General features: G+C 36.4%; 1 protein-coding gene across 1 annotated transcript in view; it reads left to right on the top strand.

Annotated features, from left to right (window-relative positions):
- LOC115210272 (E3 UFM1-protein ligase 1) overlaps window positions 1-25,089 on the top strand; it is a 120,251-nt gene that overhangs the window by 24,646 nt on the left and 70,516 nt on the right. The window contains exons 5-11 of the mRNA XM_029778763.2: window positions 2,833-2,963; window positions 7,964-8,022; window positions 9,817-9,960; window positions 17,471-17,646; window positions 20,189-20,359; window positions 21,127-21,232; window positions 23,605-23,866. Coding sequence (XP_029634623.1) covers window positions 2,833-2,963; window positions 7,964-8,022; window positions 9,817-9,960; window positions 17,471-17,646; window positions 20,189-20,359; window positions 21,127-21,232; window positions 23,605-23,866 — 1,049 coding nt within the window. The remainder of the gene's footprint in view (window positions 1-2,832; window positions 2,964-7,963; window positions 8,023-9,816; window positions 9,961-17,470; window positions 17,647-20,188; window positions 20,360-21,126; window positions 21,233-23,604; window positions 23,867-25,089) is intronic.

Here is a 25,089-nt window from a genome sequence, read left to right as displayed (position 1 = left end):
CTGCGTAGCCTTACTGGCAATTGTGCTGGTGGCATGCGAAAAAACTTACAAGCAAGGTCATTGCCAGTGCCGCTGGACTGGCTCCTGTGCAGGTGGCACATAAAAAGCACCATTTGAGCGTGGCCATTGCCGGTACTGCCTGACTGGCCCTCATGCCAGTGGCACGTAAAAGCACCCACTGCACTCTTGGAGCGGTTGGCATTAGGCAGGGCATCCAGCTGTAGAAACTCTGCCAGATCAGACTGGATCCTAGTGCAGCCATCTGGTTCGCCAGACTTTAGTCAAATCATCCAGCCCATGCTAGCATGGAAAGCGGACGTTAAACGATGATGATGATGATGATGAACAGGAGTTATCTAACACTTTGTAATGAAAGCTATCAGCTTTTTCTGCTATAAGAACATCGTGCTCAGCTCACCATTTAAGAAATGCCTCAGCGAAATCATTATATTTATGTTTGTAGGATAGTACTTAGTGATTTTAGAGTTAGAGCTACAAGGAATCAGACACACACAAGCCCATCTAGTAAAGAAGGATAAGGAAGCATAAAGATATATATCTGAAGTCATGGAGCTTTTCATTACGGAAACAGGAAGTAGCAGATAAGGTTTTCATTCACTGCAGCCAACCAATTCCAACAATATTAAAAGAATCAGTGAAGAGCCTTGGAAGCTGATAGCCCTCCAAATGACACAGAAATAGGGAAAGAAACCAGGCAGTGGCAGAGGAGAGCTTGCAGGCAATAGACTTATGTAGCCTCTCTGGAAAATACAGAGTCTGATGCCTGCATTTCATGCTGGTATCAAAGATCCTTTGGCCTTTGCTGATATACAATATCAACACTAGCAAAGTAGAAATGATGGAGGTCAAGACTCATACACCAGGAAGTGGCTTGGTGTCCCACCTGGCGTTTCTGACATTGCTCTCTACTGTTGCAAAGCAAAGTTGAAGCTACCTCTAAAGTTCATTTCCGGTGTAATCTTAGTGTTTATTGTTCCTGCACATCTGGCACATACAAACTCTTGTTTATCTGTTAACCTTTCTGTAATTCCACTGCACCTCTTATGTGTCCATGCTTTGCACTAGGCACTCCTTATGAAATTTTTACCTGCACCTTTTTTACATTCTTTGACCTGAAGGGATTAGCATCCTGTCTATTTTCCTGCATACTAGAACTTTACTATTTGCTAAGTTAACTTTAAGGGCCTTTTTGGTTCCAGGTTTTGCTTCCACACCTGGAATTTTTTTTCTAATTCTGCTACAGATTCAGCTATAAAAGCATTGACATCATCATAGAAGAGTTTCCATGGGCAACCAGTCTTAAACCTCTCTGTTATGACCAAGAGGATTATGATAAATAGGAAGGGACTGATAACCAAACCCTGGTGAACTCCTGCCTATGCACTAAATTTATCTCTTTATTCATTGATAGCTCTCACCTTACTGACAGCATCCCTGTACATGGCTTGAAAAGCTCTCGCCAACCATCCATCCATCTATTTCTAGTTTCTGTAACAATCACACGATTAGGACAGTAGGAACTCTGTCAAAGCCTTTCTTCAGGTTGATCAATGCCAAGTACAGCAGTTTAGTTTTAGCTAAACACTTTTGCAGCTGTCTTACTAGAACAAGTAATCTGTAGTATTTCTCCCCAGCATGAAACCAAACTGCACTTGATCTAGGTTAACTCCCTTAATTGAACTATAACTCTTTTAGTAATTTTCATGACCTGGTCCATAACTGCTAACTGTCTTTAAGACATCTTTACCCTTGTAACAGTTGACTATGTTGCTGCTACACTAGCTGTTTGGTATGATACTTTCCCTTACAACCTGATTAACTATACAAGGTATCCCACTATGCCAGATAATTTAAACATTCAGCAGTAGTTCCTAATGGACCAGCGGCTTCCCTTGTCTTTATACCTTTAATTAATTTGTCTATCATACTACTAACAACTAGATTGACTGTTCCCTCTGTTACATGAGGAAGTCTTCTTTCTCCTATTCATTCTCTATATTTGGTATCCTTTCATTATAGCAATTCCATGCCTCTTTTCTTTTCTGAATTACTGAGTGCAAATGTGTCATCATCCATCCATATACACTTCACATGTCCAGCACACCATATATCTGGTCCTCACACCATAGAACATTAGCAAACCTCTTCTTTTCTGCTTCTTCCCTTGCTAAATAGAGCTGTTGCTTAGTTTCTTTTCTAGTTATCTGGTATAATTCTCTGCTGCCCCCATTATTCCAATCCTTCCAAGTTTACCTCTTTGTTTTATGGCTCTGTCTACATCCCTGTTCTTCACCATGATATCCTTGGTCTGGCTTGAGCTTTGCTCCAGCAACAGATTTAGTCTGTAGCTCACAGTAGGTTGTCCCTTCTATGTTATATTCCACTTGTCTTGTATGTTATGTCTCCTTGCTGTACTTGTTTTCAAATGCTTCATTTAGAATATCTCTAAATCTCTAACTGTTCAAAGGATCTTTATGCTTCCATATCCTTTACCAGATTGGTTTGTTTTCTATTTGTAGCAGGTTGAGAGACCACATAAATACACTTCATCTTATTAGTGGGGATGTTGTGGATATAATGCTCATTACTACTCATATCTCTAATTACATATGAAAGCATGTTATGTGTCTAAGTCAGAATCTTCTACAAAGAATAGTCCTCTGCCTAACTGTCTTTGTTACTTAGAATTATTCCATTAAAAATGGAGTATCTCTGAGTAAGGAAGACTTTGTTGAATTGTCAATTGCTAATACAGATAGACTATGATTTAAAATATTACTATTTTGACAATGTATAAACTTGTCTTTGCAGTTGGTTCAACAGAATATTGGTGGCACAATCAAAGGTCATCTGGACACTTCCAACAAAGATGTTCTATACACTGAACTTTATGTATCTCGTATAAGAGCTCAAGTACGAGGTCTTTTCAGTGCCATAACCAAGTAAGTATTTAGAATTATTATTGTGGATCTCAGAATCAGGGGACTGTTGGACTAAATGGTTTACAGAATTTAGTTGCATCTTTTTACATTCTCAGTTTGAATTCCACTGACTTCATCCTTCCAGTGTAGTGTAAATAAGTTGCTAATCAATGGCACCTTTCCTTTAAAATTTATGACTTCATACCTTTATATAGAAATTCTAACCTCAGTAATCTTATACAGGGTGATCAGGCTCAGTTTGACAGTTTGTATAAAAAGAACTGAAAACTTAATATGCCATCTAAAGCTAAAATATTTTTTAAAATCAGAAGATATCAACTAGATTATGGCTGGGTGATAACAGTTTACTCAAAGTAGCCACTCTCAGCTTCCATCATGGCCTCAAAATAGCTCCAGAACCTGGCACATACTCTCCTCACGGTGTCCATAGGAACATCTTTGAACACCTCCTTTATCTGAGCCATTAACTTGGCCTTAGAGTTGTAGGTGGAGCAGTTGGTGTCTTTCTTTATGGTGCACCACACATAGTAATCCAAGGGATTACAATCAGAAGAATTAGGAAGCTGGAAATTGGGGCTAGTGAAGTTCTCTGACAACTTGTTCTTTCCAGTGGTATGTCATGGAGCCAAATCCTGCTACCACTCATATGGTCTTCCAGCAGCAACCCTCTCTAGTCAGTGATTGACCATAGTCCAGCAGTTTCACATAGCCATCTGAATTGATCCTAAGGCCTTGTTTACAGATGTTGAGATGAATTCCAGCATGCAGACACAATTAGAATGTCTGCTGTGTCCATACCTGCTGGCCACAGCTTTGTAGTCTCTGTTGCAGCTGTCCATGTCACATCTTTCAACCTTTACAGTGTTCATAGAGCATTGAGCAGTAGTCATGATGTCAGCATTTTGATACTTGGTACAAATCATCATGATAAAGTGACTCTTTTTTCCCAATATTCAGATGACTTCTGATCCTCCTTGTCTGGTAACTTTTTCTCAATTACAACTTTAATCTTTATGCTCTCCAATGCTGTTGACTGTTTACTAATACATCAAGCTGTTCCTGAAGAAGGAAGACAAAAAAATCCTCGAATGTAGCTTGAGTGCCTTGTATTCACTGCATGCTTCACTGCTCAGCTCTGATGGCTTGTGTAGTATTTAGTTTCTGTACTTTCTATTGTATTGAAAATACTGTACATATGTACACAGTAACTAGTAGTGCTATTTTCTGTCTACTGCATATGTATGTTACACTTGTGGTACTCTACAAAATGTATTTCTAAGGTTATTGTAATTATTGTTAATAATATATAAAAAAAGTGGTCATCAGAGTGATACAACTCCAGATTAATTATCTTGTACATTCTGGTTTCAAAGGTCAACTTTTGGAATACTGATAAAATATAGTACTCCTTACACTGAAAATTGTTGGCTTGTTCTTGAATTAGAAACCATTATTATTATTATTATCATTTGTCTTCTTTTTTTCTTTGTAGAATCAGTAGAGCATCATTCTGTGTTTGAATCATGCCATACTTGACTTTACCTTCCATTCTTCAGAGGTTGATCATTTAAAGTAACCTGTAGAGTTTGATCTAATTCTCTTTACTATTCTCTTTAATTTGTTGCCTTGTGCTTTTATTAGATACAATAACAATAATAATAATAATAATAACTATTGAAAGAAATATTGCAAGGCATGTTGTAAAGATTCTGCCAACCTAATGCTGTAAATAATAATAATAATGATAATAATAAATATGTAGTCAGAGAGCTGAAGAGACTGTGGAAGACAGACAATTATTTCTGCAGTAATTGTTACATTTGGTACAATACTCAAAATGTTGCCTAAGAGACTGAAAGAGATTGGAATTGAGATATATTCTGCAAAAATCCTCAGAGAGATTCTTGAGATCTGAAGAGACTTGTCACCAACCTTCAAGATAAATTTCCTGCTAATTAAATTAGTATGTACTAGTTTAAGGCATAAGACCAGAAGTTTTGGAGGAGGGTGCTAGACAATTATATCAATCCCAGTGCTTGACTGGTACTTAATTTATTGTCCCTGAAAGGATTAAAGGCAAAGTCAACTTCGGTGTAATTTGAATTCAGAACATTAAAACAGATGAAATACCACTAAGTATTTTGTCTGATATTCTAAAGATTCTGCCAGCTCACTGCTTTTCACCTCTGGAAACATGGGTGTTTCATTGTACATCCTTAAACAACCCTTATTCAGGGACCTTTTGATTGGGATGGGCTACTCGACATGAAGAAAATTCTAACTGGGCCTCACCTTCAAGGTCATGTGCTGTTTATCTTGATATGAGATCATCATGTCGTGCATATGTGGTTGTTATACTGCAAGGCATTTTGTCTGATGCTTTAATGATACTGGCAGTCTATCACCCTAAATAATCCTTTGAACAACGCCTGTAATTTTGAGGGATGGGGCTAGTCAGTTACATCAACTCTGGAAGGATGAAAGGAAAGTTGACCTTGGTAGTATTTGAATTCACAACATTAAGCTGGAAGAAATGCTGCTAAGCATACTACCCTAATTAATAATAATAATAATAAAACTTGTCACAAAACATGAAAACAAGAAAGCATCATACTCAGTAACAAAACAGGCAAAGGAATATCTAAGTGAATTCCGAATACAACAAATTCCAGAATTAGACACACAAGAAACAAGCACTGAAAAAGCTAAGCGCATGAAAACCTGTGCTAAAACTGCTGCCTTAGATATTCTGAATGATAAATGGCAAGAAAAACCTCTCAATGGCAAATACCCAAAGAGAGTGAATAATGCAGATGTTGACAGAGCCCTGACCCATCAATGACTAATGGCCTCTGGCTTAAAATCTAAAACAGAAGGGTTTATCATAGCAGCTCAAGATCAATGCCTACCTACAAGGAACTACCAGGCCAACATATTAAAGAACAGCAGTAGCCCAACATGTTGTGTATGTCAACAACAAAATGAAACCATTGATCATGTTGTCTCCAAGTGCAGTCTTCTTGCACCTACAGAGTATCTCAACAGGCATGATAGAGCTGCACAAAAGCTTCACTGGGTAATTTGCAGAAGCCTGGACTTGCCCCATGATAAAAACTGGTGGGAACACAAACCACCTCCAGTGCTTGAAAATGACCACATCTCACTCCTCTGGAACTTCACCATTCAAACTGACAGAAAGATAGACACGAATAGGCCAGACATCATAGTAAAAGACTTCAGACAAAAATCATGCCTCCTCATTGATATGACTGTCAAGACCTACCAGAAACTGAGCAAATATAAAGATCTGGAAATAGAAATCAGCAAAATACCTGTTGTCATAGGTGCCCTGGGAATGATAGCAAAAGGGGCTGATTGCGACCTAACTCAGATACCAGGAAACTCCAAAATGGCAGAAATTCAAAAGATAGTGCTCATGGGAACTGCTCATATCCTACGCAAAATACTTTCTTTGTAATCTCAAGTTTTAAAACAAACATAATTTTCATATGGTTTTTTAGGCATTCACTAGTACAACACTAAGTACAAAACCAAATATATAGCACCCTAGGCATAGCACCAACATGAACTTCCAACTTGTCTCTTGAGATCTCTGGGTGAGACTTGGAGCCAGCTTGTGCAAATGTAAAGTAAAAGTCAAACATAGAATAATAATAATAATAATAATAATAATAATAATAATGATGATAATGATAATGATAAAGATGGGTTACAGCAAATATTCTGCTCAATACCCACAGATTTGCTTGTCAGTTGTTTGACCTTAACCAGTTGAGCATGTCCCTTAGTGGCTGACGATATATGCATCTCTGATCATGAGCAGAAGTAGTGGGGGAGCATTATAGCTGTGTGTTGAAAGGAATTCTTGGAGGTTTGGATAATTCGCCTTTGGAAACATGGGTGGTTCGTTCAACATCCTTAAACAATCCTTATTCAGGGACCTTTTGAGCGGGACGGGCTACTCAACCAGAAGAAAATTCTAACTGGGCCCCAACTGCAAGGTCATGTGCTGTTTATCTTGATATGAGATCACCATGTTGCGCACATATGGTTGTCATGCATGTGCCTGGTGTACCCTTATCAGACGGGTAGTCATGATGGGTATACTGGGCTTTGTATATTTTACCCCAGTGTCACTTAGATGGCATGCACTGCTCTCTCACTCAATAATAATAATAATAATAAGAGTGACAGCTATTACCAGAAAATAGAGTACAACATAATACTGGTTAACAGTTTATGCATTTTATAATCATATTTCTATTGAAATACACTATGTATATGTTTCAATTAATTTTGAAAATAATCTAGTATTTGATTGGGATTTAGTAAAATAATCAACTTTGTATTCATTTGGTATTTGGAATATAAAAAGAGGTTCTTACATAAGATTATGAAGGAAGACAAATATATATATGAACAGGTAAGGCTATATGGTTAAGAAGTTTGCTTCCCAACCACATTATTTCAAGCTCAGTTCCAATGTGAAGCATGTTGGGCAGTGTCTTCTACTTAAGTCTTGGGCCAACAAACCCTTATAAGTGGATATGGAATATGGAAACTAAAAGAAGCCTGTCATATATATGTATATGCATGTATATGTATTTTTATGTAATGTGTGAATGAGTGCCATTGTTATGCAAGCAGTGATGTTTCCATTCTTCTATAAAATCATGAGAAATATTACCTTGCTTGGAAACTAGTAAGGGTTAGCAACAGGAAGGGTATCTGTCTGTCAAAAATGTGCCTTAACAAATGCCTTCTAACCCATGCACTCCTGTAAAAGTGAACACTAAAAAGATAATGATGTTGATGAACACTTTAAAACAAGCAAGTTTTGTGAGATATAATGAGAGGTGGTCTTAAATGGATTGGTGTTGAAGAAGAGGAGGTGATCTCAGGTTGATAACATAGAATGAGAGGTGATGGTCTCAGATGGGTTGGTATGAAATGAGTTAAAATTGTTTGTTTATTTTCAGACCAACCAGTTTATACAATGTGCGTCGTAAACATAACTTCCAAGATCAAATGTTTTACTGTAAGTTTCACTGCTTGTTTCTGTATTTTCTGTTGTTTTATGAAATTATTTGTGACATTTCAATTAGCTAGTATGGTGGAATGACAGAAAAGGAACCAGTTTTTCCAGTTGGTTGACTTGATGTACCACCTTTAGTGCTATATATTTTGTTACAAGGATTTGAATGAAGCCTTTGGTTTGAGAAAAAAACTCTTTTTCTCCCACTAGTCTCAAAATCTTTAAAAATGGCACTGTGCCCCTCCTCCTCTGATGAAGCTATAATAAATATTTTAATGCAGACCTTCTTAATCTCTCTTGACGTGTAAAATCAGATGCTAAATTGATGATAGTGGGGGCTAATGATGTCAATGATGATTCCTTTTTACAGTAACATATATCAACATTATGAGAAGACCCACTTGCTATGACAGAATTGAGATCCTAAAACCAAGGTACCGTGTAAAAGGCATTGGTGTGGGTGCTGGTGCCATATAAAAAGCACTGGTGCTAGTGCCATGTAAAAAGCACAGGTGTTGGTGCCATGTAAAAAGCACTGGTACTGGTGCCATGTAAAAAGTACTGGTGCCATATAAAAAGCACTGGTGATGGTGCCACATAAAAAGCACTGATGATGGTACCACATTGAAAACACTGGTGATGGTGTCACATAAAAAAGCACTGGTGCTGGTGCCACGTTAAAAGCAGTAGTGATGATGTCACTTAAAAAGTGTGAAGTAGTTGTTGTTAGGAAGGGCATCCAGCCATAGAAACCATGCTGAAACAGACTATGAAACTTGGCGTGACCCTTGTCCTTGCCAGTTCTTGTCAAGCCGTCCAACCCATGCCAGCATGGAAAACAGTTGTTAAATGTTGATGATGATGATGATGATCTAGCACCTGTTACTGTATTGTAGAATATAAGTTTCCATGTCATGGACGTATCACTAATATTTTAGTTCATATTGTTTTAAATTGTCAAAATTATTTAATCAAGCTGAGACAAAACACACATACATTAAAATTATTGATTTATAAGATAAAATCCAGGATTAGAAGAAACAAGATGTGGCAGTGCCAAGTTGTAAGGAGTGGAAAGAATCCAATGTTTCAGGTTGCTTTTGCTCAATAAATGTCTTGTCCCAAATTTTGGATGTCTCCTTCTCTCACAGTCACCATAGTTATGTCTGTATGGCATCTTAGGAATGTCTCTTCTGCTATAGCCCCAGGCCAACCAATGCCTTGTGAATGAATTTGGTAAATAGAAACTGAGGAAGCCTTGTACATGTGTTTATGTATGTGTATATGTGTTTGTGTCTGCGTGTTTATGCCCCCCCCTCCACCACATGTGACAACCATTGTTGGTTTGTTTATGTCCTTGTAATTGAACAGTCCGACAAAAGTGACCTGTAGAATAAGTACCGGGGGCAGTTTGTTTGACTAAACCATCAAGATGTGCTCCAGCATGACCACAGTTCAATCACTGAAACAAATATAAATAAAAGGAATAAACGAGACACAACGCTTCACATTTGAGGAAAGGGTGCAATTATTGTATCAACCCTAGCACTTCACTGATACTTTATTTTATCGACATAGGAAGATTAAAAGGTAAAAGATGACAATAGCAAGGTTTGAACTCAGACCATAAGGGGAAGTACTGCAATTTATTTTGTCTGTTGCTCTACCATTTCTACCAGTCTACCATATTAAGTTTTAAAAGTAAATAATGTATTGAATGTGATGTATCATTATCCCCTGACGGAATCCTAGTTATGAATATCTAAAACCTTAAATATGAACTCTCATCTTTTACAGCAATTGTTGAAGAATTAGTGAGTTCAGGACGATTGAATGGTTCAATTACTGGCCAAAGAGAGAAAGGGACCTATCACCCCAACATATTTGTTAGAACACAAAACCAGTGGGTTGAAGACTTTTATGTCCAGAATGGATATTTAGGTGAGTATTTCCTTGAGCGTATCTCTAACATTGTCAAAACTGCATTCCAAGGGGTTAAGTTTCCTCTTCAGTTTCAGAATGTCGAATTTCAACCCTGATGAGTTACTTATCCTCTACAAAATGTGATTCATATAGAGTACTACTACAACTACTTTCTCTCTCTCTCTAGGACAGTGCAGCTGCTACACATAGATGCACATATACACACACTCACTCACACACACACACACACACACACACACACACACACACCACACACACACACACACACACACATGCAGACACACATTGCTAAGATCAAAACAGCCAAAATGTTGTTTCTTCTCTCTTTGTTTTTTCCCCACTACTTCTACAATGATCTTTGTTCCTCTGTGTCTCACCCTCACATTAAATATTTCATCCAATCTTTCTGCCACATTCACATTGTCCCTACTCACATCAACTACTTTGAATAAACCTGAAAAAAATTGATGGGGCCATCCCATCTTCATTAATTGAATAAATTAAAACAGTAAAATCCAGCTACCCTGATAACAATGCTGTTTGTTCAAACTAGCTACATCTGACATCATGAGTCATATTTCTTTTAATTTCATCAAATTGTCATCATATATGATTACAGCATCATTTTTAACATTCAGACTGTCACACTCAAATAGACTCTATTATACTGTTTCAATCAGTGATGGACTGTGTTAAACACTCTCACTGAACTAGATTTCATTAAGCAATATCTCAAAGTTGAATGCCGTCTACTGTCTTAGAAAGCTAACCTACTGTTGTAATCCGACGTCGGACTGTTATAATGTCCACTCCAATATAGCACTATAGTTAGTTAGACAAATAAGACATGACTATCTCGATTTACTACTCAACTGACACTCACCGTATTTGTAGTGACTATCACATACCACTTGTCACATGGGAAGGATGTTCCATTATTACTATTATCTCCATAACATCTCCTCTTTTAAGTTTTTCTTTTTTTCTTAGGGAGTGTAATTCTATTTCTTTCATTAGCAACTAGCAACTGCACCAGTTCTTTGGACAGTGTAATCTATTATAAAGCACACTCCTTTGGATGGTTTAAGTTGAATTAGCCTGCAGTTAGAAGTCGTTTCAAGTTGATAAGTATAAAATGTATAATTACCAATTTCGTTAGCAGTTTATTATATGGTATTAAGCAACCTAGGTAATGAATAAAGTTTTTTGAATGCAAATTTGATGGTTAGTAATAAATGAAAGTCCATGAAATGAGATCGCAATTGCAGTAGGCATTAGGGATCCTATATCTTACCTGAAGTGTTTTGTAGCATGTAGTTATTTTACTCATAATGTCTGACAACACAAAGTCATGTATGATAAACAAAAGCATAATTTTATAGCAAACACACAAATAGAATAATGGCATGTACAAAAATAAATGTCAGAGCATGCTTATAAGTGAACAGCATGCGTGAAGGGTCATTGCAGGTAATATACTGTTAACAACAGTCACGGAAATGAAGCAAAAATCAATGAAATGCTTGTAGGAAGTCTGATCGCTAACGGCATAGATGTGAAGATTGCAGTAGAAGAGTAACTACTGTAGGGCTGGTTTGTAGATGACATTTTTGGTTTTTCCTTTAGGAGCATAGACGAATAAGTTGTCTGGATGGCCAGCTCTGGAACAACCAACATAGAATTGTCCATATGAAAAGCATAACATTTGAAGGTCCAATATGACAACTTTCAGTGATTGACCTTCATGGCGAAGCTGAGTTTAAGAGGGAACTGAAGTCTCCACATATGGTAGGGGCAATATGTAGGGGTTAGCAGAATTTTTGTCATGTCCCATGATAATTTGGGCTTCAGAGACATGGTCCATCATTCGTTTCACCACAAGATGAGTTCTATTTCATAGTGCGGATGCATTTAGACTGCCTAGGAAGATGACAGGGCAACTGACTTCTAAGTGAAGTTCATAGGGAGGGAATCCTGGAGGATGTTGGGAGTTGAGAAATTCAGTTGGAAAGTGTGTAACCTGATCAAGATAAGTAACGGTGTCAACTGATCTGTAACAATGTTCTTGAGAAGGTAGCTAACTGAGTAATTCATAGTTAAGAGTGTTGACAGCTACATTTGTAGGTGCATGAATAGCCCTGTGCTAATGTGCAAATATTGGTAGTTTGCACTGAATGGGCATTGTAAAAACTGTATAACTGCCACAACTTTGTATGAGTAAAAGCAGGGAATATATATAATATGGATTAATTTCTGAAGGCATTTAAAAATATAATTAAAAAGTTGATTTAAAGGAAGTGCTAATGTGCAAATATTGGCGGTTTGCTGTGAATGGGCTTTGTAAAAACTGTAGTAGAAAATGAAGTGAAAGTAGCATAACTACATCATCAAGAATAATGTCCCTTGAAGCAATGATCGTTGGTATTTGTTATTTACCTATGAGAAGGTGTTTTCATCCTCTAGGGGTGGCATTACTCATTATATGGAAAATTTGAAGAGTCTGTGACCATCTTTGGAACATAAGTAATGTGTGTTCCCAGTGTGAACAAAATCAGATGAAAAATATTGAGTTTAAAGGGGATCAAGAAAATGGCCTGTACACATACACACCTTCCATTTTATTATATATACTATAGACTAGCTGAATTACTTGGCATTGCCTGGGTTATTGCTGTTCTTATTCAGATTAGTAAACGATAAATATGAAGATATATTTTTTTCTCATAATTATTTAAAAATATCTATATTTTATTTAAAATTATCCAAATTGTAATGATAACAGAATTTAGAACTGAAAATCTGTCAATCTTGAAGCGCTTCAGGGTAAAAAATATTTATTGTGTAATTTTTTTGTTGGTGTCCAAATGAATAAATTGTTGATGCTTCCAACTTGTGAGCAACCAACATAGAGTTGGCTGTGGGAGAAGCATTTAGTAGAGAGATGAAGTCTTACTACATTGAGGGATTGACACTGAGACTTGTTAGCTGAAATACCAAAACTTAGTTTGACTGGAAACTGAAGCCACTTAAATTTAAATGGAACATTTGTAGCTATGAGAGGAAATTTTGGAATAAAGATACATTTTTCTTTGTGACTGCTTGTTATGATTGTAGCCTGTAAGACATGGAGCTTCATGGAGGTAACAATTAAGCTAGTTCCATTACACAGACGAGGTGGGTCAAGATTCTTGATCAACATAATGGAAGCATCCAACTTTAGTGACAAGTTATGCAGTGGCATCCCAGTGGGTTTAAGTGCATTCAGAAATTCAACAGGGTATTGAACAACCTGATCTTGATTGACTGTTATGTGAATTAATGGAAAAGTCATTTCTGATGTATCTGTTAACTTTTGAAGAAGTTCATGATTGAGTTTATCAACCATTTCATTAGTTAGAGCCAGTATAGCTCTTTCACATGGCCAGTTTACATCAGTGTAATTGGCAATCACATATACACTGACACATACATACACTCTCACACTGACACACACATACACTCACATACATATACTAAGACAGACATACATTTACGTAACAAATGTGCAAACACACACTAACAGACATATACATATTCATACAAAATGTGTTGTCTCATCATTATGGTGGTATAATATGTTCTTTACTATCTTGTATGTAATGAATGCGCAAATGCGCACTCACAGAGACATACACACTCGTATACAAAATGTATCATCATTGTTGTGGTATAAAATGTCCTTTACTATGTCATACATAGCGAACGTACAAACATAATCATACTCAAAATGTGTTGTCGTCATATAAAATGTTCTTTATTATCTCATACGTAAGGAAAGCACCAACACTCACACTCACAGACACATACTCACTCATATACAAAATGTGTCATGGTGGTGGTAGTGGTATAAAATGTCCTTTACTATGTCGTACGCAACAAACGTGCACACATACTCACAGACACACACACTCATATACAAAATGTGGTGTCGTCGTCCACATAGTATAAAATGTCCTTTACTATAGTTGACTATAGAAAGATTATTTTAGATAAAGTGTTATATTGTTTTAATCCAAATGAAAATAAAAATTACTCACGGGGTCTAATACTGTTACCTTGTAAAATTTGATTTGATTTGGTGAATGCATAGGGAACAGACAGACAAAGAATTTTATATATATATAGATAAATTTTACATCACCCCCATACAGTTACACATTTAATATTGTTTTCATATGGCATCCACTTCCAGGAACTCCGAACATTTTCTTTTTCTTACCCATTCCATTGGTTCTTCCACTCTCTTGAGTTTGCTGTCAACAAATCGTTTTTTTAGTTGGTTCATGTGTCTTTTGTATACCCCTTTTCTTCCTTTTACCAAGTATGGTATTTTTTCTATGCGTTTGGTAATCACACCATCTTCCATTCTAGTTTTCCATTCTTATATACTTTAACAAATACATTTTCACCAATTTTGAAAATTTTTCTTTTCTTACCAGGTAGTAATTTGTCAAAGACTGATTTTATTTTCCTTGCAAACATCAGCTCTGCTGGTGTCATACCTGCTGGTGTATTTGGATTTGGTGTCACATGTTATACTCTTCAGAATTGTTGTAGAGCCACCTCGTCCATGACTTCCTTATTCAACTTTCTTAGGGCTCTCTCAAACGTATCGACAAAGCATTCTGCTTGTCCATTAGATCTGGGATGGTATGGCGTTGTAGTTACATGTTCTACAGTGAATGTTTTACAAAACTTTTTAAACTCAAAAGACACAAATTGCGTTCCATTGTCAGACACTATCATGTCTGGGATGCCAAATGTTGCAAGCAGCTCATATAGAAGGTTTGTTGCTGTTGAGTAGGTTGGCTTCTTACACTTATAAATTTCTGGCCATTTAGAAAAACTATTTACTACCACTAAATACTATGAACTATTTAAGGGACTAGTGAAATCGATATGTAGTCTTGACCAGGGCACATCTACTTTTGGCCAAGGTTCACTTTTTATCATCGGTAATTTTGCCACTAGTGCACATCCTCTGCAGCCTTTCACTAAATTTTTGATTTCTCTATCCATTATTCAATTTTGGGAACATTTCCTCAGGACTTGGCATCGGGTAGTTATGTGAGATTAAGCAATCATTCAACCCAGTTGAAAAATCTGCACAAACTCTCAACTTATTATTTTTCTCTTTTACATAGACCTTAGTTGCTGCGCTATCTGAATGGTCTGTCTTCTCAATTATTCCCAGGCTTTCAAGTCTCTCAAGTTCCTTATTTACTTGTTCTATTGCTGCAAATGGTAATCCTGTTTTTGCTTAAATACAGGTGTTGCACTTCGTTTCACTACAACTTTTGCCTTCGTTTTCGTGCAGCAGCCCAGTTCATATGAGAAAACATCCGGAAATAAATGTTTTATTTTTCATTTCAATCCCTCAGCACCATTCAAACCTTCGACTGAACTGACTATATTCCCACACAAAACACTTATGGGCATATTCCACAAATTTGAACAATTCCATCCACTCTGTGCTGAATAGATTAACTGAATTTTTTAACACATATATTTTTGCCTTTTACATTTGGTCATGAAATGTCACATTACACACAAATTCACAGACAAAATACAATCTTTTACCCATAACACCATGTGTTGCTTTTGTAGATTTACTTCATTTCAGCTTACCAATATACTTCCAAGTTTCTTCATTCACAGTAGTAATATCACTGTCTAACTGCATTTTTACTCTTATATTTTTAATTTTCACATTTATGAATTTCCGCTTTGTCACATTACTATTTTCTTTCGATATCTTGTTTATTCTTTTTCCTTCGTTTGGTTTTACAGTGTGCTTTTACATTTTCAATTTGTCCACAATGGAAACATTCCGCTTTCTTAAATGTGCTGTTTTTTTCTCAGGTGTAATCCTCTACATGCAAACATGGGTTTGTTTCTTGACTTTTGTCCTGTTTGTACTGTATTTTAGTACACACTTAATTTCTATTCTGTTTTGTATTGTTACGAACCTGCCGTCGCTCAACTCGAACCCAGGACCCTACTAAGTCGAGCGACGACGATTGACCAGGCTCAGTCGAACGGAATCCGCCACAGAGAAAATGGTGGTGGGGATGGCAGCGAACTCAGCAACCGGCGACCGGAGAGAACAACAACAACAACAACAGCAGGAAGAGATACAGAGAGACGGCGGAAGGCAATTGGCTTACTTTTAAAAACAGTTTATAACAATCATTACAACATCAAATACATCAAAGAAAATACATGCAGCAGAATCAACAAAATCAAAGCGTGCACAGAGACAAATCAGAACAGTTCAATCAAATAATGTTCACGATACATTAAAGTCTTTCTCTTTCTTTTTTTCTTTAACACAACTTAACAACACAATTCTTTTCACAATGTTCTTTTCACAATCTCATTTCTTTTCTTCCGCTTTTCCTTAATTCACAGTTCTTTCCCCTTTTTTTTAACACATCAATTCTTTCTTTTACATTTCACATCAAAATACAACAACCAAAAGACACAAACAAAACTTTACTGAACGTTTCTTTCCAGTCTGCAACAATTTCAGAAACTCCTACCATAATAGCCACTGCCTTCTATCTGCTGTAATCCCTCTCTCTTGCTCTCAGTCCTCTCACTGTCTGTCTGTCTTTCTCAACGATGTAGTTGCCTTCGCCATCGCCACCTTCTTGGCTGACCGTCCGTATCACTCCTGTCTCTGGCCAAAACTGCCCCGTTGCCAACTGCCGACTCGCTCTGTTCCCGACTGACGACTGACTCCAACTGACCCCAAGCTCACAGCGCGTCGCATTTTAAAGGGGTGGTTTCTCAAACTTTCCTTGACCGGAACAGGGCCAAAGGTCTCTTCCGAATACATAAACCTCCCCAAAAGCCGACAGGACAAAAGGTCTACCCGTCTTCCTGACGCCAAATCACAAAAGTGGGTTGTAGCACTCAGTTTCCGAACTGACCTCCATATCAGTATTTTCTGATGCACTTATTTCACTTGGGAGCAGTGTCTATGTTCAATTTTCTCTGAAGTTGTGTCTTAAATTTACTATTCTTTCACACTCTTCTGACACTTGGTTTTATTCCAGCTTAGCGAGAATTCTTGTTCTTACTTCTGTGTCTTTTTCTGCCGTTAGTCCCTGAGTAAATATCAGGCACTTGAACATATCTGGCGTTAATTTATCTAGTTTGAACTTTTCACATTCTCTGTTAACTCTACTAGCATATGTGATGTAGTTCTTTTCTCGGTTCAAACATTTCTGGCGTGTATTGAACAATTGTATTTTTAAAGTTTATGTCAGAATGTTTTTTCAGAGAGATTTATCTGTATTATGGAACACATCAAATGACCAAACAGAAATCACTTATATTTTTGACTTATAAAAGTGTTGTTATGGTGGTGTTGATAGTTAGGCATGCTAGAGGGAGTAAACATATTTTCTGCTTAAAATTTAGTTTTGAATTGAGAAATATTTTCGATTTGGTTCTGCTGTAGAATATGACAATTTGGCTCGACTTGGCATCACCAATGCAAAAGACTTTGTGAAGAAAAAGTTTAAAGATGAACAGCTGATATATTTATCCACTTGTTGTGTGAGTGTCTCACTTAAGGAACAGGTTGAAGCCAGTGTTGAAGAAGCTTTAAATGATGGATCATGGATAGATATATCGGTAATTATTATTTTCTAATCTACATTATGGATTTAATTATTTATATGGCTTTTTGTTACAAGTAGCAATGATGTGTAACCATATGTGTGTATACATTTACATATATAAATATATAATTGCTAATATCATAAGAATCTAAAAACTTCAAGAGACACAGAATAATTTTTTAACAGTAGAGCTCAAAAAAGATAAAGCTGTAAATAACACTGGATTACAAAACCCTTTCAAAGAAAAAAAAATTAAAAACATGATGTGTATTTGTGTCCCATAAGCAACTTTCAACTTTTCCTTTCCAAAAAGTTTTTTAACCCAATGTCTACAAGTTATTATTTATAGCTGTATGTGCTTCAAGTTCCATTGTTATAAATGAATTATATATATGTATTGGGTCATCCCATAAATAATGCAGTTTTTTTCAATTGCATAAACTAAAAGTAGGAGGGGGATGGGATAAACTACCTGCATCAACTTGCTTATAAAAGATAGTTTTACCTTGTCCCTATTCTTAGTACAAGTTTCAAAGAGTGCAGTTCAATTTTAACAGTTATTTTTTCAAATAAAGCAACAGAAAGTGTGAGGAATATTAATGCAGTATATGGGGATTGGACAATAAGCATAAGCTAGTGTCAACAGTGGTTCAAGAAATTCCATGCTGAAAACTACAGCTTAGAAGACGAGCCTTGTTCTGGAAGATCTGTAGAGCTTGACAAGGATGCCATGCAAAACACTGGTGGAACAAAATCCCATTGTAACTGTTGAGGAATTAGCAGAGAAGCTTGAATTTGATCATTCAACCAGTCATTGACACCTGTGTACCATCAGAAAAGCCAGCAAATTGGATCAGTGGGTTCCTCACAAACGTTCCGAGTCTAATCATGCACAGAGTGTGAATGTGTGCGATTCTTTGTTCTCATGTCTCATGAATGAGCCTATTTTGGACCAAATAGTGACTGGTGACAAGAACTGGGTTCTCTTTAAGAATGTCAAGCACTGAAGTCAGCTGGTAGGGAAAGGAGAAAATTCGGCACCTCAGACTAAAGAAGGCCTTCACCCATGTAAGGTGTTGTTATCTGTTTGGTGGAATATGAAAGTTTTAGTTCACTTTGAACTTTTAAACCCAAACCCAACAATAACAAAGGAGATCTGCTGCGGGCAGCACTAGAAGGAAAACAACTATCTTTGATTTCAAGATGGAAGGTGTTCTTTCATCAGGATAATGCTTGGCCACATACAACGAGGATGACATTCCAAAAGCTGGAGCAGTTAGAATGGGAAACAGTGCCCCACCCACCATATTTATCAAACATTGTCCATTTGATTATCATTTATTCTGCAATCGTCAAAATCATTTGGACAGAAAAAATATGAATTCTGTAGAAGAGGTCAGAACAGTACTGGAGGATATTTTCCATCACAGACAAGTGAATTTTGGAAGAAGGGCATTGCAAGCCTACCAGATAGATGGAAGAGCATTGTAGAAAATGAAGGAGAGTATATTTTAGATTAAAAAAGAACTTTGTTTATCTTAATTTTGAAAAATAAAGGAAGTATAAAGAACCACATTATTTATGGGATGACCCAATATATATGATCAAACAGACTCCAAAGAGACCGGTGTTTGTCTGCATTGATAAGACTTGCTATATTTAGTAAAATCAACAAAAAGAGCACAGGATGGATTTTTGTGTCTCCTGATATTGTGCTTTTAACACAGCAAGTCCATAAAAGATGTGATCTAAGGACAAATGCTGCAGTAGCTGGTCAGTATTCATACATTAAGTATAATACATAGATTGCTATTTTAGTGAAACTAGAATTAATTCTAAAACAAAATATTCTTTCATTTCTTTGTATAAATAGATGATGATGATGATGATTTTATGGCATTGCTTATCATGTTTTCTCTCCAATCCTTGTGATCCTCCCTCATTTAAATCCTTTCCAACAGTAATTTTCAATTGTTTCTCCTTAGCTGTTAAGCTAAGCAAAGCAACATGCTTCTTTAAGCTTTCGGACCACATTGAATGTTGAAACTAAAATTATTTCTAATGTAGAACATTAAGGTACTTATATGAATCCTCACCACACGCACGCACAAATATGTCTGAATGGTTAAGAAGTTTGCTTCATATCATAAAATCCTGGGTTTCAAGATGTCCAATGCAGGACATCTTGGGAAATGCCATTTTTTATTGCCTTGGTTTGATCTATATCTTATGAGTGAAACTAAGTAGATGGAAACTTTATAGAAATCCTTCTGATGGAGCATGCCTATAATTCAAAGTTATGCTGGTTCTACTTGAGAATTACATTAAGGGTACATGTGTCTGTGAAATACTCAGCCACTTAAATGCTAATTCAGTGAACAAGTAATTCAGTTGATCAAACCACTGAATCCTCATAACAGAAACCAATCGAGATCCATCTGTCTGTCCAGTCGTCTGCTCACCAATTGATTGATCAATCTAAAACAAAACATTGCTTGTCTTGTCTTATCTCCTATCCTTTATATATTTAATTTCTCCATTTTCTGCTATTTCAGATGCTAGTACCATCAGTATTCAATGTAGATGATATCAAACAGTTACTGTCAATAATTCTTTCAAAATCTTCCAATGCCTTCATCTGCTGTGATTCCATTGCTGTCAGCAACAAACTGGTATCAGAATGTAAAATTCCTTTCTCAGAACTTATGAGGAATAAAGCCATCAAGGTAGAAGATATTTTTTTTTCATTAGACCATAGCCTTGTCTCAGTACGACCATAGATGAAAGGGTTTAGTTGATTATATCAACCCCAGTACTGTGTATGGAGCTGATTTCGGTTCTCATTTAGAAAATGCCAAGTGGACATTGATATAAGGGGAGATAACTCCATCAGACATTAATCACAGCATTTTTTATTTGAATACACTGATTCGTTCTACTTATAAGTATAAATAACCGATAAATATATAACTCGTAAAATGTCAGATAAAGTATGCCTTAGAGGGGAAGAATGTGGACAGATTCACCTAATGGAATTGAACCACATGCATGTGTTGATAAACCAAGGAAAAACAAATTTTAGCACTCAGATTAAAAACTTTTATGTGTAAGGGAAAAATGAATTGTTTTGGTTTGTTTGAAGTATTTAGATATCTTGTTTAATTCCTGTTAGTGAATCTGTCCACTTTTTTTAAAAGCTATTATAAATTTTTACTTCATTTCTTAAATAAAATTATTTCAAAATTTCTCAATTTCTCAATAGCAGAAGGCATATGTCAACTTCCACCCAATGAAACATTTCATAATAGAAAAATATTTTCTAAGATTTGAAAATCTGTTTAATCTGCAGTGTTCAGGAATCCAAATATACAAATGAAGCAAAACACATATAGTTTGAAATATGAAATTGTCTGGACATTCAGAAGTGAATAAAAACAGATTATAAATAAAAATATAAAATGAATCATGATTTTATTGCATTTTATGTTGTCAGGATTCCAAATCTAACACTGCCGTGTTTAAGGTTGCTAAGAAACTTGGAAGCAGTATGAAAAATAATGAAGTTAAAGAAGACAAAAGAGATAGTAGAAAGAAAAAAGGTGTGTTTCATTATATTGAATAATGCTCTGTTTTCAATGTTTTACGTATATTTTCCCCAATTAATTGATTGTGTATTTATTGGATGTTGATTGATTCCCTTTCTATTATTAATCCCATAAATGTGCAGTACTTTGGTTTTTTTTTCTCAGTCAGACATTAGTAAAAGATTCCTTATCTAAGCTCACAATAACATGACTGGTAAAAAGTTCTTTCTCCATAGCCACAACACTATCAGTTTGGTGAAATGTTCCATATCACATCACTATAGTAAAAGGTCCTTACTCAAGGTGTCAATACTGACTGTTGTAAGTGGTTTCTTACCCAGAGACACAACTGTTGTAAAAGTTTCCTTACTCAGGTTCACAACACTGTGACTAATTCAAAGTACCTTTACTCATGGCCTCAACATATTGGCTTTAATAAAATGTGCTTTAACCTTGTGGCCCAATTCAATGTTTGTAGTAAATGACGGTTTTATGAATTTCCATACCTAGGAATCTAACACAATCACTGTAAGACTGAAGGACACAAAATATTGACAAAATTTAAAGTTTCTTTTACTCAAGACTGCAACCTGATGACTGCAGTAAGTTTCATACCCAGGAGTCCAACACCATGACTGTAGTAACAGGTTCTTTACCACAACACAATCACTGTAAAGATACGAAACAGTGACTAATAAATGTTACCTACCCATAGTCACAACACTATGAATGTACTGAAAGGTTCCTTATGCAGCTACGTAACTCAATGCTTCTAGTAAGTAGTTCCTTTCTCAGGCTCACTACACAATGGCTAGTACATATCCTTGCCTGGGGCCACAACACAATAACTATTGTAACAGGTTCATTACTCAGGGCTGCAATACAATGACTTGATGAACCTTTTTGATATCAAACTGTCTGAGAGCACCCTACTTTCCGTAGTAAAATCTTTCTGTTTTAAGGTAATTTAAATTCAAAACATTGCCTTAAAATTTCATATTGATTTATTTTCCAAACTTCAGCTTCATAACAACAAAGTTACTTTACCTTCATTATTTTCAAAATTAATTGAAACTAAAACAGTGTTTATCGATGAAAATATGGCAAGAAAAGGATTAAAAGATTCCTTTCCTGGGGTCACAACCCATGACTGTTGTAAAATATTCTTTACCCATGACCAGATCATAATGAATGTAGTAAAAGGTTAGTTGCAATGGACAACAATACAATGACTATTTATAAGATATTCTTTCACTCTGGGTCACAGAATTTAAAGCTTCCTTTCTCAGACCCACAATACAATGAATGTAGTTAAAGGTGTCTTACTAGAACCACAATATAAGAATGTTTCTTTCACAAAACCATGACAATAGTAGTAAAATGTTCCTTATGCAGAGCCACAACACTGTGATTCCTTAGCCAGTACTAAAATACTATGACTTATAGTAAAATATTTGTTACCTGTGATCACATCTCAACGATGTTAGTAAAAGATTTGTTACCCATGGCCACAATGACTATAGTAAAAGGTTCCTTATATCAGGTTGCAACAATAACCAGTGGTTCCTTTCCTGGGGCCACAAAACTATGCTTGAAGTAAATGATTACTTTTCTAAGACAAAACCACAATGTAGCTTGCCTAAAATCCATTTGATGTCTCATGCATAATGAAAACCAAATTCCTCCAATCTGTGGTGGTCTTTGGGTGTTTCTCTAGTGGGAGTGACATTGTGCTGCTTCATATCTTTGAACAGAGTCTTAGGCTCAATTCAGAAGGCTATGTGAAGCTGCTGGAGACTGGTCAAACACTGGTTGGAGAGGGTTGCTGTTTGAAGACCATATGTGTGACAGGTTTCAGCTCTTAGCCATACTGCCAGAAAGAGTCAGAAGTAGTTGTCAGAGAATTTCTACAACTTTGCCAGCCCAAATTTCTGACCTCCTAATTCCGCTTATTGTAATCCCATGAATTACTTTGTGTGTGGGTGCAGTTGAGAAAGATACCAACCACTCTACCTGCAACACCAAGGTCAAGCCAGTGGCCAGACACAGTGAGAAATGCCTACACTAGGTTCCAGAGTTATCTTGAGGCTATGGTGGAAGCTGAGGAAGGCTACTTTGTGTAAACTGTTATTTCCCAGTCATAATCTAGTTGATATTTTTTGATTTCTTAAAATACTTTTATTTTTGGATGGGATATTGAATTTTCTTTTCCTTTTATACAAACTGTCAAACTTTGTCTGAACACCTTGTGTGTTTGTGTGTGTGTGTGTACATATATCTTGAATTAAAGATCCAGTTAGCTGTGCCTTAAGTTAAAAACCTAGGCTGACATATTTTCAGTTAGGCCTTTAAATATCAAAACTTAATATTTTTTTAACACTGCATAGGTGGCAGCAAAGGTGGTGGTGGTGGTGGTGGTGCTAGTAGTTCTCAGGCTCGGGAGGTAAAAACTAAAGTAACAAAAAAGAAATATTGTACTAGTGGCAGCAGTAAAGGTGGTAATGAAGATTCTGATGAAGAGGTGTCTGGACAACACAAAACATTAAGTTTCATGGAAATTGATGAAATTGAAGAAATCCTGAAGAAAGAAAAGAAATTGCTTGATTCCCCAGAAGAACTCGTTACGGAGATTGCTACACAGTTATACAGGTATGTCTTCTCACTCTCTACCTCTTCCTCCTCCACATCATCATTTGTTTTTATCTGGAATTGTAGTGTTTTCAGTTATGTTGCAATATTTTGACATGTTAAAGGCAGTGAATTGTGAAATCAGTAAGGCTCTAGACAAAGTGCCTGACATTTACATTTCTGTATATTCTGAGTTCAAATCACACAAATGTTAACTACACATTTCTTTCTTTCTTTTGTTCATAACCTAAATACCAAATGGCCTCTGTGAGAACCTTTCCATGTTCACTGGATTTGGTAGACATAGCAATAAAATCTCTCTCAAATCATACAAAGGGGACTGCTTAGATAGAATAGTCACAGCTGGGATGCCTTTGAATAAGAGCCAATCTTAGGCTGAACATCAATAACTCGAGTACCAGTAATTTACAGGAGCCTGGTCACCTGTATCCTCATGGAACCTTATTTTAACACTAAAATTCAACATTTTGGTATCTTTTTATAAGACTATTGTTGGGGAGGTAGAGTAGAATGTTCACACGCACGTGCATGCGCACACACACACACAATACCAATATGCACTCAGAATGCTAGAAATCATACTGTATAGTCTTAGAAGAGAACATGTTAAATAATGTATCTCTTGATGCATTGTTCGTGGAAGAGAGATAGGATGGTCATGGCTGATATACCTTTTAAAAGGTAGCATATTTGAAATTCTTCCAGGGCCTCTAAGATATAGGGATACATAAGGGACTATAATAAGTGGGGTTTCATGGTAGATATAAGAAAGCATTGAGAATGATAGCAGATAAGAGAAGCGTTTAAAATGGAGTATAGCAGTGGATGAAGGCACAGAAAGAAGGTGATTTGTTGAAATAGTGTGGGCAAACTGTTAGGAACAGGACAGGATATAATATGTGTTGATTCTACTCCCAGGTAAATACAGAAGCCAAGTAGTACCATAGATGGGGAATTTTTAACATATCTTAGAGAGGGAAAAGAAGAAGGGTACAAGGCCTTCTGTTTACAAACATAGCCAAGCGGTTTTAGGGTACCATATATGCTGTTATAGTTGGGTCTTCTTGAGCACAGCAAAACACCAATCATCTTGGTCCTTTGTCATCTCCATAAGGCTCAGGATTGTGAGATGTGAAATCAGCCTTCAGTACTTCATTCCATGTCTTCCTGGGTCTCCCTCTTCCATGCAACTGTACTTATCCATATGCATCACACAACCAAAC

This window comes from Octopus sinensis, linkage group LG4 (genome assembly GCF_006345805.1).
Source record: "Octopus sinensis linkage group LG4, ASM634580v1, whole genome shotgun sequence".
Classification (NCBI taxonomy): domain Eukaryota; kingdom Metazoa; phylum Mollusca; class Cephalopoda; order Octopoda; family Octopodidae; genus Octopus; species Octopus sinensis.
The sequence above is the reverse complement of the archived record's forward strand: the minus strand, read 5'-3'. Positions and strand labels throughout refer to the sequence as shown.